We start from the raw sequence: 19,158 nt of genomic DNA, 5'->3' as shown, positions 1-19,158 counted from the left end.
GCTGTGGGCTGGACTTCACCCCGCACAGGTTGTAGTTTGCTATCTCTGGTACAGACAACAAATGGGAATTCATATAAGATAGCATATGGGACTTCATTAAATAAGGTAGATTTAGGACAAATAAGAGATGAAGGAGTAAAGGCAAACTACTGTCAAGTAACAATCTGAGCCACAATAGCTCACAATAAACATGAAGAGAACACAGTAAGCATATGAATACAGATGACGCTAGCTGGGAAAGAAAGAAAAGGGAGCCTAAGGAGGAAAGAAAAAAAAAAAAATTTTTGAGCCATCTCAAACCATCAAGAAAACTTCATTCTACTGTAGGGGGAGGCGAGAAGCAACAGCAGTGCAGTTTTGTGTGCCTAAGTACACCAGCTAAGAACTGAGGCACTGGCTCTAGCGAAATATATCAATGACAATTAGAAGAGACAGAAGTCTAGCAAAACCCTATTGTTATGTTGTAGCCTCCAGTGAGCTAGAACGTGAACTACCTACAGGTCTTCTCCAGCTAAACAACCGCACATAAACATTTAATATTAAGTGAAGGGACACATTTAAATACACAAAAGCAAACCATCTACCACCTACCATGTAACTTACTTTTTATTGAAAATAGCTTGCATTTGACTGATGTTTTCTAGGTTTTGCCACACATTTTAATACTAAAGGTTAAATTATTTTTTACATGCAAGTAGTGTGAATAGTTTTCCCCACATGGGATCACTGATTATAAAAAGATGACGTACCATATGGGTTGTCTTTTTTAATTGCAAAGCTAACAAATGTCTATTTATATTCCCCCCAAAACCACAAAGTGAGTAGTAACTGAGTCTCTAGCCAAAATATTCAAAGCTGAGAGGATTAAAAATGCAAAAACAAGTCCTCAGATCCAATTAAGGGAGCTCTGCTCCATAAAGGCTGATCAATACCAGTAGCACTCCTCGACTCCAGGAAGCTGGAAGACATCCTAATAACCCCACTCAGAACATTTACCTCAAGTAGCCTTTTTCCAGTTTCCAACTCATGAATAAAGATAATACGTTGTTATTCTATTTCAGAAAACTTTTTGCAAGCTGTTTTATTTACAATGCCAACTTGTATTTAAAAGATCACTAAAGTTAACTGGACAATAAACTAGGCAGAAATCACTTTACAAAAAGAGGAAAGCCCAAAATGCCATGTTCCATAGAGAACCCACAGTTTAGTTTTATTCAGAGCAAAGAAAAAAGAAACTTCTGATCATACTAGAAGAAACTCAGCCATAAGTTTGGAATCTGTACTCAAACTACACATGCAATGAGGACAATATTCTGCTAATACAATTGATCTGCTGCTGCATTTGTCTACTGTTTGTCTAATATTAACAATTATAAACAGAGCAGTGCAACTAGTATTTGGAACAATCCTTACAGTGTTACAGTGTCAGGCACAACATTTCACTTCTCTTCACACCACTGGTTCTCTTTGCGTACCTAGAAAAAGAGATAGATAAAAGAAGTACCTTAACTTAGGCAGTCTTTCCTAAGACCACTACCTATTGATTCATCAGTAGCCTGTGAAGTAGGTCAGAAAGGGACAGATGGAAAACTGGAAAAACACCAGGTTAAGAGTACACTTCCTGGTTACCCTTCTTTGCCTCCCCAGGTTTTTATTCTGCCCTGCTGAAATTTCAAAAAAGCAAAGGCAATGGGCAACTACACCAGAGTTGACAAAGCAAATTTGGATAATTCAAATCATTTCAGTTTGTAGCTGTGTCAACGAAATCACTCTGATCTATTCATTCATTTCTTCCCCATTCACTAAGTTTCTCTGGAGTACCCTAGCATACAACCATCCATAAGGGCCTGCTTTTCTGAAGTCAAATATTGGTAACGGGTAAGGTTCCAGTTACCAAAACTAGTAACTGTTAAGGAATAAATATCAAAGAGCACTTTTGGCTGAAAACTAACTGTTCTGTTTATAAAAGAGCTGTATCATCTAAGTGTTTAGATTCACAGAGACAGATCAATCTCTAAACAAGAATATTTTTAGGACACAGAAGGTATCTATAATCCTTCAAGTAAAGTCAAATTCCTTGATACAGGCAACTCTTTTCCTGGCATATTATGAGTTTTAGTCTCTTTCAAAAAGCATGTGATCAAGAACAAGCTGTGAGCTACCTACCTGGGCTTCCTCTTCTTCAGTGAAGTCATTTTTTATATTGAAGGTCTTGCGAATTTCCTCAGGAGTTTTCCCCTTGATCATATTGGCAACAGTCTTGCATGTAACATCAAGCAAACCTTTGATGTCTAAGTAGTTTGCAGCCTGTAAAGTGATTGTTGTTTTCATTAAAGTATACTTGATGGTTAAACTAAACCCAAAGTTAGTGGCTGACAACCCATATTTAATTAACCTTAAAATGCTAGTGATTTTAAGAAATTCGAGGGAGAAGAAGAAATCAAATTCTTCTGTCAAAGATGTTTGTAGGTCCCCTTCTTTGTTATACCTCTAAAATAGTGAGTCCTTGTGCTGCCTTCAGTAAACTATACTACCTCAAATATGAAAGAATAGCCACTAGTGGCACACACGTGTGTGTGTGTGTCGGGGGGCGGGGAATTGTGCATGTGCACAAGCACGTCAAATCTTGACAGAAATACTTAAAGAATTCAAACGTAAGCAGTTATAGCACTACATATTATCAATCTTCTGAAAGAATCAGCTTTTGCTTTCTTTGATTTTTCTCTACTGTTTTCCTGTTTTCTATTTTTTTGATTGCTCCTTTTCTTTGGGTTTAATTTCATCTTTCACTAGTTTTTTAAGGTAAAAGCTTAGATAACTGATTTGAGACTTTTCTTCTTTTCCAATATAGGTGTTTAGTGCTATCAATTTCCCTCTAAATACTACTTTAGCTGCATGTCACAGATTTTCATGTGTCGTCTTTTATTTCCATTCAGTTCAAAATACTTTGCAATTTTTGATTTTTTTCTTTGAATCATGGGTGACTGAGAAGTGTGTTAGTTTTCAAGTATTTGTGAATTTTTCAATAGTTTTCTGTTACTCATTTCTAATTTCACTCTACTGTGATCAGAAAACAAATACACTTTGTATGACTTGAATCCTTTTAAATTTGAGACTTGATTTATGGTCCAGAACATGTCTGTCTTGGTAGTATACACCTTAAAAAAGAAAACGTATTTTGCTGTCATTAGATGTAATGTTCTATAAATGTCAATTAAGACAAGTTGGTGGGGCTGGCGCCGTTGCCAAGTGGCTGAAGTTCCGCATGCTCCACTTTGGTGGCCCAGGTTCACAGCTTCGGATCCCAGGCGTAGACCTACTCCATTCTTCAGCCATGCTGTATAGGCATCCCACATACAAAGCGGAGGAAGACTGGCACAGATGTTAGCTCAGGGCTAACCTTCCTCAAGCAAAAACAAAGAGGAGGATTGGCAATGGATGTTAGGTCAGCAAATCTTCCTCACACACACAAAAAAAGACAAGCTGGTTGATGGTGTGTTATTCAAGTCTTATACATCCTTACTTTCTGTCTGCTTGTTTTTTCAAGTATTTAGAGACAGGTGTTGACATCTCTAACTATGATAATGGATTTGTCTATTTATCCTTTGAGTTCTATTGGTTTTTCTTTCACTTTTTGGAAATTCTGCTTTTAGGTAGATAAACATTTTGGATTGTTATGTCCTCTTAATAATGAACTGATCCTATCATCATTATGCAATGACCCTCTTTAATCCTGGTAATATTCTTTCCTCTGAAATCTACTTTAATATAGTCAATTCAGTTTTTTTTTATTAATGTTAGCATAATATATCCTTTTCCATCCTTTAATTATGTCTTTATATTTAAAGTGATATTTTGTAGACAGCATAGCTACGTCTTGCTTTATTTATCCAATGTGACAACCTCTACCCTTTGCTTGTGGTGTTTAGACCATTTACATTTAATGTGATTATTGATATGTGGATTTAAATATAGCATTGCATTTAAGTTCAGAGTGTTAAAACTTAGTATCAATGAATTTAACAAATTTAACTCTATAATAAGTGCTAAAGATTCTGAACTAGAGATATCTTACAGTATGTATTTAAAAACATACCAGAATAAGTTCAAAAAGTGTTCCTTGGTCAACTTTCAGGAATTCTTGGTCCCAAACAGGGATATCATCTGTCCGCTTTTCCTTGTTCTCATCATCCTCAGGAGGAGGAGGGTCATCCTTGTGGTGGGTACACCACTGAATGACCTACAACAACAAAAGGTCATTCTTCTGTGGCATTTTGTCACATGGTACTCATTTCACTCTGGGGCAAAAGTTATTCCTATACTAGGTCAAGAACTAACTAGAAGCTGACTTGGAAGCAAAAATGAAGCTTGAGAAATCTTCACAACCTTAGACAGTGGAAGATGTTAGATAACCATGAACAACACAGAGAGGTTACTATACTTGACCACATTAACAAGCTCCTGTAGGGGCCAGCCCAGAGGCTCAGTGGCTAAGTTCACATGTTCCGCTTTGGTGGCCTGGGGTTCACCGGTTCAAATCCTGGGTGCAGACCTATGCACTGCTTATCACGCCATACTGTGGCAGGCGTCCCACAGATAAAATACAGGAAGATGGGCACGGATGTTAGCTCAGGGCCAATCTTCCTCAAAAAAAAATAAGAATAAAAATAAAAAGCTCCTATGCAAAAAGATGCATAAAGTCAGATAAGACAATGACGAGAAAACAACCTGCAACATGTACAACCAGCAATGGATTACCCTACAGAATATAAAATCTTAAAAATCGCCACTAAGAAATGGGCTAAAGATATGAACAGGCAATTTACAAAAGAAATCTGAACAGTCAAACAGAAGGAAACACTCAGCCTCGTTAGAGGCAAAATTAACACTACAGTCAGATACTACGTTAGACTGCCCTCCGACCAAAAAAAAACACTCAAGATTTTGATACTAATCATTGGCAACAGTGTGAGGGAAACACGAGCTCTTCTTCTGAGAGTGTAAACTGGTATAACCCCTTTGAAAAGTAACCTAGTACTACCTAGTGAAGCTGAATATGTGCACATATCACCACCAAGCAATTCTAAATACGCAAGACATGTGCACAAGACTACTCAGTCTAAGAACAAAGTAGGGAAAGCCCACATGTTCCCTTAGTAGGGGAATGAACACATTATAGTTGGGGTTGCAGGAAGGTGATTAGCTAGACCATGCACACCATCATCAAGACCAAAATCAACACTGAAAGTGTTAAGCTGTAGAATCTAGGTGGTGGGTAAATGGGTTTTTGCCGTATATTTCAATTTTTCTATATGATTAAAATTTTTTCAGAGTATAACACTGGGGAAATGAACAACACTGAGAGAAAACTGCAAAGCTGAGAAATTATACTGCCAGGATACAAAAAAAGGAAAGAACTATTTCTAGAAAGAAAAGCCAACCATACTAAGCATAAGGGGCTTTACAGAAATAAAGAAAAGCTTAACAGTATTCCAGTTGTACAAGAAAAAATCGATTTGTATTAACTTATAAAGGTATTTTTTAAAAGTCTTAGGGGCTGGCCCAGTGGCACAGCAGTTAAGTTTGCACGTTCCACTTCAGCAGCCCAGGGTTTGCTGGTTCAGATCCCAGGTGCGGACCTATGCACCACTGCTCAAGCCATGCTGTGGCAGGTGTCCCACATATCAAGTAGAAGGTAGGCATGGATGTTAGCTCAGGGTCAGTCTTCCTCAGCAAAGAGGAGGAAGATGGCAGATGTTGGTGGCAGATGTTAGCTCAGGGTTAATCTTCCACAAAAAATTAATTAATTAATTATTTTAAAAGTCTTAAAAGGATATGTAAGAAATTAATGCTGATTGTTACTTATGTGGATTCCTGGTCAGATGACAGACAAAGATGGGAGATTTTATTGTCTACTTTTACAGTTTTTGGATTATGTGATTATTACTCAATATAGTTAAGTTTAAATATTCCTAAGCAATAATGCAAATAGGTTTAAAAAAAACTTTTTCTCAGAAGTGGCCCTTTATCACCCAGCCCATCAACTCTGACCTTCTCTGCTACCACCTTGCTTGTTCACTATGCTCTAGTCACCACACTAAGACTCCTTGCCTTTCCTCAAAAGGTAGGGCATGCTCTTGTCTTAGGGTCACTGTACTTGTTCCCATTGCCCAAAATTCTCTTCCTCCACACATTCAGCTCTTTGTTCGAAGATCACCTTCTCAATAAGGCATTTCCTGACCGTCTTTATTTTAAAAATAGCTAACTCTCCACCTACCAACCTGTTTATACTCCACAGCTTTTCCATCTGACATATTTCCTATGTTGTACATTTCTCCCCACACCTTTAGAATGTAAACTCCAAGAGGGCAGAGATTTTGTCTCTTTGGTTCACTGCTGTACCTCCAACATCTAAAAAATGCCTGGCATTTGTATTAATGCAATCAAAAGCCTTTTTAGAAGCATTTTACATTAGTATAAAATAGAATGTTAACTGAAGGACAAAACCCAGAAGTCAGAAACTGGAGATCTAACCAGACAAAATATAAAACTACTAAAATCATAAAACACTATGAATTGACATAAGACAAGCAAACCAGTAGAAACTTTACATAAAGAACACCTATAAAAAGTCCATTAGACTAAAAATGGATGAACCTTGAAAATACTATGCTAAGTGAAATAAGCCAGACACAAAAGGACAAATATTGTAAGATCCTATTTATATGAGGTACCCGGAAGAGTCAAATTCATAGAAACAGAAAACAGAATAGTGGTTACAAGGGGCTGGAGAGAGAGGGTAATGGGGAGTTATTGTTTAACGGGTACAGTTTCAGTTTGGGACGATGAAAAGGTTTTGGAGATGGTTAGTAGTGATGATTGCACAACAATGTAAACATACTTAATGCCACTGAATTATACACTTAAAAAAGCTAAAATGGTAAAGTTTACGTTATGTATATTTTACCACAATTTTTTTAAAAAGCCCACTAAGAAGATGGGCAAAGGAAAACAGACAATGCAGAAAACACAAATGGCCAATAACATCTGTAAAAAATGTTCAGCTTTAGAGAATCACTTTTTACCTAGTCTAGGGCAATTAAAAAGACTGGTAGGTTTTGTAAGATTTTATTTACTTTATTTTTCCTTCTTCTCCCCAAAGCCCCCCAGTACATAGTTGTGTATTTTAGTTGTGGGTCCTTCTAGTTGTGGCATGTGGGACGCCGCCTCAGCATGGCTTGATGAGCGGTGCTAGGTCCGTGCCTAGGACCTGAACTGGCAAAACCCCAGGCCACAAAAGCAGAGTGCGCGAACCAAATCACTTGGCCATGGGGCCAGCCTCCAAACTAATCCTTTTGAAACTTAAAATTAAATGACATGCTAGAGCAAAAAAAAAAAAAAGACTGGTAGGGGCCAGCCTGGTGGCTCAGCAGTTAGGTTTGCACATTCCGCTTCGGCAGCCTGGGGTTTGCCAGTTTGGATCCCATGTGCAGACCTGCGCACCACTTGTCAAGCCATGCTGTGGCAGGTGTCCCACATAAAGTAGAGGAAGACAGACACAGATGTTAGCTCAGGGCTAGTCTTCCTCAGCAAAAAGAGGAGGATTGGCAGCAGATGTTAGCTCAGGGCTAATCTTCCTCAAAAAAAAAAATTAATTAATTTAAAAAACAACAAAAAAAGACAGGTAATAGCCAATCATGGTAAGAATATGGAAAAATATGCAGTCCAGCTACATCTCATGCCTGGGTCAAGAGAAAGCATAAGATGAAATTGCATATGATCAACAACCTCTGAAAATCCCTTAGGATGGGGCCAACCGGTGTGGACTATTCCCATCTCTAAGCCTAGCCAGTTTTCCCTGCAATGTGGAAACTGGTTGCTGTTTCTTTAGATAAGGATCCAAGTAAATGGCTGGCTCTTCTAAAGAGCCATGTTGCCTGAAACACTAAAATCCTAGTCAACGTGAAGAGCTGCTTATGCTTAGACACAAGGTAAGGTGATCAACTGAAAACAAAGAAACAAAAACAAAAGCATATCTCTTGTTCTCAAGCTTCCTTTGAGGTATACCCATTCAGTGGACAAACAATACAAAAATTTTCCTTTCTGCTAAGCACATACTGTTGTAGTTCAGTAATTTAAATGTGTTAGTGAAAAAGACTAGACAACTCAAATATTCACAGGGCCTGGTTAAATAAACTGCAACAAATATTTACAGTCATAATCACACTATGTAGAGTTTTGTTTTTTTTTTAAAAAAGGGAAGCTATCTATTTATCATTATTGAAAGATCACCAGGATACTGTTAAATGAAAAAAGAAAAGTACGTAACAAAGTGTACCATTTGCTACCTTACCTTTTTTAATATTGCTGCATTAACATTTGGTAGAGGAACTGGGTCATCATCTCCTTCATCATCCATTCCCAAATCTAAGAAAACCAGAAGAGAGTTGCCAGTATTTCCTAATTCCATTATAACATTTACACCAATCAAGCTATGTCTAAAACAAGTAACTTGCAAGACACATTGTCTGAAAAGACTTACTAAGAATAGTTCTCTTAAGAGCATTTAAAATTGTCAGTTCCTAACAAGAAGCCCATGAACCACCCGAAAATGCATAAAGTTGTATGAGTAGACAAATACAGGAATATTATAGATTTCTTAATTAGGAAGAAAAGTGATTTAATAAGTAGGGTTGAGATGACTGGGCACTCATTTGGAAAAAAATTAAAGCCAGACTCTTATCCTTAGTCTTTTATACCAAACTCTCAGACTGCATTTAGAAAAATAAAACAAAGAAAAGTACTGCAAACAACAATCTCAATCTATAAAAATCTGAAGCCCAAAGATGTATAAACACACACACAACAGGTCAGGCAGCCACTGACAAAAATAAGGCAGGCAGCTCCATACATGGTGGTATGAATTCAAGATTAAAGTTTTTAAAAGCTAGGTATAAAAAGATAAATGTTGGGCTGGCCCAGTGGTTAAGTGTGCACGCTCTGCTTTGGTGGCCCAGGGTTGGCAGGTTTGGATCCCAGGAGCAGACCTACACATCACTCGTCAAGCCACACTGTGGTGGCATCCCACAAACAAAACAGAGGAAGACTGGCATAGATGTTAGCTCAGGGCCAATCTTCCTCACCAGAAAAAAGATAAATGTTATCTGAATACAAGTGGGAATATACTTGTGTACTTATATTTAAAATATCTCCTCCAGAAAGATACATAAGGAATTGTTAACAATATTATGTCTAGGGAAGTTAACAAGTATCTGGGTTGAAAGACTTAATTCCAGTGTATACCCTTTAGTGTTCTTTATCACATACATATTACCTATAATTTTGAATCTACATGTTTCTCTGATAAAAAAGGTCTAACTTTCAAGATTCTCAAAGTGGTTGGTGAACTCCAAAGAAAAAACTTAAAATTAAAATCCATGTTACTTAAAGATTTTAACTAAGAATATTTTTCAAACCAAATGGGTCTGTCCTTCAGTTTCTACATGACTAAAAAAGAGCTGCCAAAGAAAGTTACTTAACAGTTAGCAAGTACCAAGATTAGAGACCAAAAGTTACTACAGTACTACATTGATTGTAGCAGAGGATCAGCAGTGTTGACATGGCCAGTGGTGAGTCAAACATTTCAGTCCCTGATATATACCAGGTGCTGTCCGAGGCAGTGGAGAGTCAGCAATGAAAACAGGAGGAGGGAGGAATTGTTGTAATTTTAGATAGAGTTGCTCAGGATGCCTCACTGAGAAGCTGACATTTTAGTAAAATCCTAAGGGAGGAGAGAACACCTAAGCAAAGGAAATGGCAAATGCAAATGCCTTCTGATAGGAGTGTCTGGCATGTTCTAAAAACACTAAGGAGGTGCCGGCCCGGTGGCGCAGCAGTTAAGTTCACACGTTCCACTTCAGTGGCCCAGGGTTCGCCGGTTCAGATCCCAGATGTGGACACGGCACCGCTTCGCAAGCCATGCTGTGGCAGGTGTCTCGCATATAAAGTAGAGGAAGATGGGCACAGATGTTAGCTCAGGGCCAGTCTTCCTCAGAAGAAAATAAAAAATAAAAATAAAAAAATAAAAACAGTAAGGAATCTAGTGTTACTAGCGCAGGATTAGCAAGGGTGAAAGGAGTAGAGGATATCAATAAGGGGCCTGATATTAATAGGGCCTTGTGTATTTTGGATACTGTGTTGGAAGAGATGATGGAGAGCAGGTGGGTAAGAGGGAAACCAATTATGGAGCTGGCAATAATCTAGGCACAAGATGGTGGCTTGTACAAGGTTTATAGCTATGAAGAAGTAAGAAATGCTCCAATTCTGGACGCATTTTGAAGGTAAAGCCAATAGGATTTGCCAATAGATGGGAAGGAGGATGTGAAAGGAGTCGGGGAAGACTAAGGTTATGACACATGAGGAACTAGAGGGATGGAGTTGCCGTTAATTGATATGGGGAAGGCTGTCAAAAAGATATGCAAGGGTAGACCAAGCAGTTGAATATGCAAGTCTAAATATCAAGAGAAGAGATCAGAACTGTAGGTAAATTTGGGAATTGGTGTATGAGACTAGATGAGATGACCGAGGGAATGAATGAGTATAAATATAGTGAAGAGATTTAATGATTAAGCCCTGGGGAACTGCAGGCTTTAAAGATGGGGAGACAGAAGGCTGTGAGTGAGGTAACTAGTAAGTCAAGCAGCCTGGAAGCCAAATGTAAAAGGGAATGATCAACTGTCAAATGCTGTTAATAGGTCTAGATGAGAAATGAAACAGACAAGGCACCTGACGACATGCAGGTCACTGAGCTTAACAAGTAGTTCCAGTGGGGTGGTAAAGATGAGAGTAGATTCAAAAAGAATAGTATCTTATCCTATATGGATGGATTTGCTTATCTCCCCTCTCCTCCTTCCCACCAATGCCTTTCTCTGATTCCATCTCAGCATAGAGTAAAACTATAAAGTGATCAGGTCTCATTTGGATCAAGTCACTTATGCTTTTCCTAAATTAATGTGAAATATTATTAATCAGAGGGGAGAGAAAGAAATTACACTATGTAACATATTTGTATTTGGGGAATTAAGATATTAGAGGAAACATAATACAGAAGAACAGCTTGTTTAGATCCAAACATTATTTGGAAGAAGACTTAAGTCACATTAAAAATAAGAGCCTTGGGACCAGGCCGGTGGTGCAGCAGTGAAGTGCGCATGTTCCGCTCTGGCGGCTTGGGGTTCACCGGTTCGGATCCCAGGTGCAGACATGCCACTGCTTGGCAAGCCATGCTGTGGCAGGCACCCCATATGTAAAGTAGAGGAAGATGGGCACAGATGCTAGCTCAGGGCCAGTCTTTCTCAGCAAAAAGAGGAGGATTGGCAGCAGATGTTAGCTCAGGGCTAATCTTCCTCAAGAAAAATAAAAATAAAAAATAAGGGCCTTATGGTTGTAAAGGATTACTTCTCTAGCATTTAAACTAAGGATTTGAAATGCTTTTGCTTTTTAAACTGAACGCACAAGTAGCAACAGTCATTCCTTTAAGCTATTTAGTTTCAAGGACTTCTGAAAGAAACCTGCATTCTGATACCACACTCCAGACCTGAACAAATCAGTCAATCCACATGTACACATGCCAAGATTTTCACTTTGATTGTCCTATGATTAGGTTTTATTTTTGTTTTCCAAGTCACAAAAACCCATAACCAGAGATAATGCAGATGCAAAATAAGGAAAGCAGTTAAGTTGCTGAATTCAATGGACTCTAGTCCTCAAGAGGCTAGAATTCTACATAAACCACTGATACTGAGATAAAGCCATTCACCTCTGATGCCCAAAGGCTAGAGAGGGAAAGAATCATTTAACTGTTGCTGGCTTTCAGTCCACTTGCTTCAGTGACCAAAGTTGGCACAGAAAACCTTCAAGGAGGCCTATGTTCTTACAGCAGCAAATGCTTCTTTGAAGCAACACAGGTCAGATTAGTGTGCCAGGCACCAACTGAGATGAAATAAAGAACACTTTCATTGCCAAAGCAAGTATTCAGGCAGCAATTTTGGTATCATTTTCTAAATCTTCTAGATAAAGCCTTACTCACCTGCCTTTAGGGACCCTTGGATTGCTTTCACTCTTTATTAGTGACCATACCAAAGTTCTTCATTCAATAGGTACTTGATGAACAGTGACTGTGGGATGTACCAAGGGGTTCACAACTTAATAGAAGTGATCTTTGTATGTAAGTTACCAGGATACAGGACTCTAAGTGCCACATGATTGGTATCAATTACAAAAAAATCCTGTATGTTCAGCTTTTATCAGCAAACAGAAGTCCTGCTTAGAAAACAGAAGAGACATCCTCTGCAATTCAGTTTCTGCCTCTACCACACCTAATATCTGCTACTAGAAGTTAGAACTCAGTAACAGTGAAATCCTAACTGACCAGTCTACAGTACACCAATTTAATAATCATTCTGGTCAAAACGCCCCCCTTTTTCCCTTGGCTTCCACAAATCCTACTCCACTGATTCTCCACTTCTGACTTCTAAAATCTTAACAGCCACCCTGCCGCCCCAACAGCCCCAACATGGCTGCCTGCCTGCCTATCTTATTTACTCCCATAGACAGATACTCCCATAACCCACTACACAAAGTAAGTCTATTTATCTTCAGCAATCTACAACTCAGAGACCAAAATCTACACATAGAACTGCCTACTAGATTGTTACAAAGACCTTTTGAAGGAATCACAAACATCCATAACATGCTCAAATTCTAAGCCATTTTCTTGTCCACTCCTCTCAAACTCGTTCTTCAGCTCTACCAACTAAGTATCACAATCTCATCCCACTCCAATAAACCCCAACCAAAAACCTCAATTTTACTTTTCTCTAATTCTGTCTAAACTCAGAATGATCTCCCAAAACATGCTAATTCTACTAGACTTGAAACATCACCTCACTAGTACTACACATTGAAGTCTCTCCACGAGCCTGAAGAATAAGATTAGCCAAGATGTTCCCAAGGCAACACTTGGCACACAACTTTATTAATCCACTAATTATACCACATGACAGTTTGCCTTTTTTTGATGTCTGTCTCCCTTCCTAGTTTATAAATTCTTCCAAAAACAAAGACCATTTCTCACCTCCTTTTCATCAGCAGATAGCTAGTGCTTGGCCCATACTCTTAAGTATCTATAAGCTACAGATCTTCCCTACATAAAAAACCTTTTATATTTGAGTACTAAGAACATTCTTATTACTACTAAGTTGTTTTTTTCACCAATTCTAGATGCTGATTTGTATGTCTCCATATACTATTAATGTCCACCAGTCCATTTTAGGTAATGCTAAGAGATCCTACATTAACTAGCAAAAGTTTCAAAATGTTTCATGACCCATCTTCCTGCCTTACTACTTGGCTATGCTGCATATATGCTTTGTAGCAGTTTCAGAAGAATGACCAAAATAGACAAAAGGGAAAACTTGGTTTAAAAAAGCCAAGAGACATCTACTCAGTTTACAATCTACTCAGCTTACTCCCTCTGCTGAAACAAGGTGCTCTATTTAACTACCATATAGGAAAGTATCCCTTTTCCAAAGGCTTTAATTTTTGTCATTAGAAATTGTGAATCCAAATTTACCTAAAATAGAAATGGGCCATTGTCTGAGGTTGGAAATCGTTTCAATATTACCTTATGGTCTTATCTACTTAAAAAATAAAAAAACCTCATTAGTTCAGACAATGCAGAAAGGATGACCTATATCAGAAAAATGCAGTTAATACTTTAAAGAAAAAAAGGGAAACTTCACCACTTCATACTCTTTGGCACGTTACGACAGATTGTTACTCATGTAAATTTGATGTTCACAGGTTATCTCAAACTACATATTTCTTCCCCTTTCCCCTGACCCAGGTGTTCTAATAAACTTACCTTCCAACATGGTCTTGATAGTCACAGATTGTTTGGCAATTTCTACATCAACTTCAAATATCTCTCCATCAGAACTCTGCAACTTAATTGAAGGCATCTAAAAAAAGGTATTATATTGAATTTGAAAGTTAAGAGATATTAGTTCGATACAACATTTCATCAACTTTAGTCTGTTAGAAGGCCTCTAACTTATTAAGTATAAAATCCTAAGGATCTGTAGTACAGAATCCTGTAAAACACTGTAAGTGGTAATTCATAGGCTAGCATGCAAGTGTTTCTATAAAATTTTTTCAAAGAATAACTGCTAGGAACAGAAGCTTAAGGCCTGCCCTACCAAACTCATTACTGGTATCAATTTAAGGGTTAAGTTCTACACTTTTGATGCAAAATAGATCTAAAATGGACTTGTTTACTTTCTGCTCTCACTGAATACTGACTACTCCCATTTGAATAGTTAACTATCAGAATTAACCACCTGCAAACCTGAGGAAGGTCAGTCCAAAATAAACAAAGCCACCAAAAAAGACAGTAATTTCCCATTGTGAGCCCTTCCAGTGAAAAATGCATTCAGATCCAAAGAGTAGATCAGGATATACTTATTTATGTCTGGATCAATGCAAGGCCATATATAAGAGAATAAAAGATTTAAGGATAAGCATATGTTGATCTGATTCCCTAAATCAAATAAGAAACTTAAATTTCAGAGTCCTGGGCCGTCCTGTGGCCCAGTAGTCAAGCTTGCATGCTCCTCTTCAGTGGCCCAGGGTTTCACCTCTTTGGATCCTGGGCGTGGACCTAGCAACACTCATCAAGCCATGCTGAGACAGTGTCCCACATCATAGAATTAGAAGGACCTACAACTAGAATATACAACTGTGTACTGGGGGGCTTTGGAGGGAAGAAGAAGAAAAAAAAAGATTGGCAACACATGTTAGCTCAGAGCCAATCTTTAAAAAACAAACAAAAATTTCAGAGTCCTTATCTTTCATTACTGACCAAGGTATTCAAGTTTGAGATCTTCTGCCAAAATCCTCATAGTAATAACCTATTACTTGCTCCAAAAATGTATTTATTAACTCGAATTAATTATGAGTCATTAGGAAAAAGACACTTCTTACATAAAAGTTAACTAAGCAACTACCTTCAAAGAATTTCAGTTCCAGAAAAACAACAAAATCTCTAAAATTAAGAATTCTAAGCCAGCAACTTCTTACCATCTTCAGATTCTTTGGTAGGGGAGAAATGGCAGCAATATCTGACCGTAAAGATTAATTCAAGACCTCTTCAAATTTTAAGCATAGCATTTGAAGACCCATGCTTTTGAGGTATTCATAATCCTGTGATGTCACTATTAACTTGAGAGGGTAGAATGTGGCATTTAAAATATGAATTGCACCCATTTTAGGTTCAAAGGCTTAAGACCCATTAAACCTGACAAAAAAATCATTCAGTTTTTCCCAGACAATTGTTTTCATCCCCCAACAGACAAGCTGGTAAGGAAAGGAAGCAAAACGGTAAAGCTATGTTTTCAAACCAGCCATTGAAATATCCTGCTCTCACTACACTATGGTTGGAGAGAGTCAGATTTCACTTTTCAGTTCACTAATATGTCTGCTTCTCCATGTTGTTTAGTGCTTGCCAATAATGCAGTTGTCCTGCTCAATGGAGAAGGGCCCAGAGCAGAGGACCTTCCCTGTGACAAGGAACAACAAAAGGTATCCCCAATAGAGCCCAATTTCTAATTACAAAACATTCTATGTTCTTTTTATAGTCCACAGCATCAGAATAAACATTACAGGAACATGAGTCTAGCAATGCAGCTGATAAAATTACTTTTAAGCAAGACGACCATTTCATATTTGTTTCAAATAACTCTCAATAAATAGCAAGATATGCTTAGTCATAGTCAAATTCGTGTATTAGGTTACTCTTAAAGGAGGTGAGATCTTATTAAATAGCACGGAGGCAATCGGTTAATCTGTAATTCAACGCACTTTGCAATCCTAGACTTAATACTCAAAGAGAACTTTTTTGAGTGTTATCCAGCTGGAATTCAGTGCAAAAATTTCAGATCATAACGGATGAAATTCTGACGTGACACGCTTTCAAGACCATTTCTTCAATTCCTCAGGCTCCTGTACTTGGAAATTAAATCATCCTCCATGGCTGGCATGAAGTGGGTTCTATCAATATCATAAAGAAAAAAACTTGTGTTTCAAGTGACCCGAAATCCTGACACCGCTTTTTAGAGGGAAGGGTGGAAAAGTCTGCATTACTCTACGACACTCTATGACTTTATATTGTGACGCTCTAGTGAAAACTTCATGACCCAAAAACCCAAACCTGAAGTCTCCACTAAAAAGTGAACCAAAGCAGGCGAACGTCCCATCCCTTTAAAAGCCAGACACCTTAAGTTTTACAGAGTTAGGGCTCCTAAAAGTCACACCACTATGACGATAGTATCTGCTACTACCATAGTCGTTTCAGCAACTCCAAGCTTTGGCAAAATAATGGAGAGAACTATTCAGGAGAAGCAGGCGGTTATCTGCAAAGATTCGGCCCCAGCACAGGTAGCCAGGACCGGCGACTAGTGACGCCAGACCCAAGGGGCAGAAAGGATGAGAGCCGAGAATCCACCGCTCCCGGACTACCGCCGCCACGCTCCCCCTGGACACCAAAACCACACACGGGCCCACACTCACGGCAGCCAAGGGACCTCCACTAAAAGCCTCGCTGCCAGCTCCGCCCGGGGTCACCGGGGCCGGTAGGCTCAACGCAAAGGGAGGCCCCAGGCCGCAGCCTGGGCCTTGCAGCCGAGCTCAGCGCCGGCGGACGCTCGCTCGGTGCAGAAAAGGCCCAATCCCGGGCTCGGCTCGCACCTCCTGCCTCCCGCCCGCTCGCCCGGGCGCCCACCCGGGGTCGTGAGGACGCGCGAGCAGACAAGGCCTCGCCGAGCGGAGGGGCGGGGCGGGAGAAGGGGCTCGCCGGCACCTCCGGGAGAACGGGGTCGATAACGGGTCCCACCGGGCCTAAGGGAAGGCCAGGCCCAGCTGCCTCCCGCCTCGGTGCGGCCGCCCAACCTGCAATCCGCGGCGCCACCGCCCCTTCCAGATCGGTCGGCGGCTACTCACGGTGTCAGGTCTCAAGGAGACGGCGGGCCGGAGGCTGACGGGGGCTGGGCGGCGTCAGCACACACCACAGAAAGGCGGACAACAAGGCCACTACAGCGGCGCGGCGCGGCGTCGGCCTTTATACGGCGGGCGCAGGCGCCGAGGACCCCGCGGTCCGCGGCGTCACAGAGCCAACGGGGCTGGCCGCCGAGATCGCCTGACGGCAGGCGGAGGACGGCGGGGCCGGGCCGGGCGGAGAGGTGGCGGCGGCAGCTGCGGCGGCGAGCGGGCGCGGCGGGACGGGGCGGGGCTTCATTCTCACCCCCACCCTCGAAGGCGCGACTCGCCCACCTCAAAGTGGGAATGAGGGGCTGGATGGAGCGCTCCGCGGCCTGCAAGGGTCCTTCAGGCAGCGGCTGTGCTGAGCCGAGCTAAAGACCCCAGTCCTGAAAAGCCTAGAAGCTGTCAGCGTGTGTGGAGCTGGGAGGGTGGTGTTTGAGCAGGGTGGCGGCTCCCCGCTTCATGTTGGGAAAATGGGGGCTCGGAGGAGGGCGGATGGGCCTTACCGTCACTGTTCTGAGGTTCTGCTCAGGGCCTCAGTGTCCCCTGAAGCCAGCAAGAGTTAGCTCACCCTCCACCATAACCCGGGAGGTGAAATATTGCCCCCCTTTTTCTCCTTTGTATGTGAGGGACCAGATTCAGAACGGTTGAGTGGCAGAGCCGGGATTTGAACCTTATGCCGCAGTTTGGTGCTCTTAACCCTTATTTCCTACCGGTTATTTCTGAAGAGGCCTCCAGGCCAGTAGTAACCGCTGTTGCAGGGAAACCCCAAGACTTGAGAGGAGGCCTCTCTCTGGCAGTGAATATCCACTCGTTCAGCAGGTGTATTGAGCCCGTGTGTGTGCGTGTGTCACAGTGCTGGGGGTTCGGCAGTGACCCAGGCAGCCAGGGGCCGGCCTGGACCAAACTCCTGTAGGGGATGCTCCCTGAAGGCTGGGATAGGTGCCCCTGGAAGAAGTCAGCTCTAAAGGGAAAGGGCTAGTCTGAAACCCCCGTCCCCACCCCCCAGGCAGGGACTTTGCCCGCCCTCCCCTGCTCTGAGTGGGGAACGTTGCCACCCCTCCCTAGGAGGCTAAGGCGCCAGGCTCACCTAACCAGCAGGCACGGGATGGTATTCTTGACGCCAGGGAGACAAAAGACCCGTCCACAAAGGGCCACAGAAAGAAATCAGAGGCCTACAGCTCTTCTGGGATGAGACTGGGCAGGGAGGCCAAGCAGCTCCTTGGGTTACCAGGGCTTTGTCTACGAGCTGTGGTATCCAGTGTCTGCCCGGTGCCACAGCCGACGACGGGAAGATGAAAGGACCTACAGGTCTCATACTTTTCCTCCACAACACAGCCTTGCCCTCAGCAGCTCGAGCTTCAGGTCTCCCAGGCAAGGCCCCCTGGAGCCCCTTTGCTCCCCTGCCTGCGGCATACAGCGTGGCACCTCAGTAAACTCTTGTTGAGCATCCTAAGCAGAACTGGGCAGTGCCAGGTTGCACATCTTGCCTGGGGACCCAGCACAGGGCCTGTCATAAAGGAGGGGTATGTTTTTCCAAGTACGTCTGGGGACCCACAATATTGGAATCACCTAGAGATGCTTGTTTTTAAAATGTGTATTTCATTTACTCATATGTGCTATTATATGCATGTTATCTCAGGAAAGATACACAAGAAATTGTGTATTGTATTTGCCTCAGGGGAGGGGAAATTAGATGACTAGGGGACAGAGGTTTGGGTGATTTTTCGCTTTATATCCTTTTCTACCTTTTGGATTTCGGTCCATATAAATGTATTACATATTCAAAATTTTTTTACTTCAAAAATAAATTTGGCCTCAGGTCAAGAAAAATGAAGATTCCAGGGTCCACTCTTGATCTAATGAATCAGAGTTCCTGGGGAATCTGCCTTTTAAGCAAGTTCTCCAAGAGCTGCTTAAGCCCAGGGAAAGTTGAGAAACCTCTGTCGTGGGGACTCGGTGAGGAAGCACTGCTAAGAAGGGACTGGCAGTGTCTGTCAAAGGTGACTGGTTTAGCTCTACACTTTCTGAATCAACCCTACCCTCCTCAAACCCTCCACTCAG

General features: G+C 41.2%; 1 protein-coding gene across 2 annotated transcripts; it reads right to left on the bottom strand.

The window, feature by feature from the left end:
* Window positions 1-588: 588 nt before the first annotated feature.
* Window positions 589-17,364, bottom strand: SKP1 (S-phase kinase associated protein 1). Of its 2 annotated transcripts, none has more exons than XM_070571050.1 (6): window positions 17,056-17,364; window positions 13,925-14,021; window positions 8,354-8,427; window positions 4,097-4,240; window positions 2,167-2,307; window positions 589-1,475 (listed from the first exon to the last, which is right to left on the bottom strand). In XM_070571050.1, exons 2-6 carry the CDS (start codon window positions 14,019-14,021, stop codon window positions 1,440-1,442), a joined length of 492 nt encoding a protein of 163 aa, XP_070427151.1. In that variant the 5' UTR covers window positions 17,056-17,364; the 3' UTR covers window positions 589-1,439. The 2 variants fall into 2 exon arrangements, with proteins under 2 accessions (XP_070427151.1, XP_070427152.1); XM_070571051.1 differs by having other exon boundaries at window positions 17,005-17,192.
* Window positions 17,365-19,158: the final 1,794 nt, after the last annotated feature.

Source organism: Equus przewalskii, chromosome 13, assembly GCF_037783145.1.
Source record: "Equus przewalskii isolate Varuska chromosome 13, EquPr2, whole genome shotgun sequence".
Classification (NCBI taxonomy): Eukaryota; Metazoa; Chordata; class Mammalia; order Perissodactyla; family Equidae; genus Equus; species Equus przewalskii.
The sequence above is the reverse complement of the archived record's forward strand: the minus strand, read 5'-3'. Positions and strand labels throughout refer to the sequence as shown.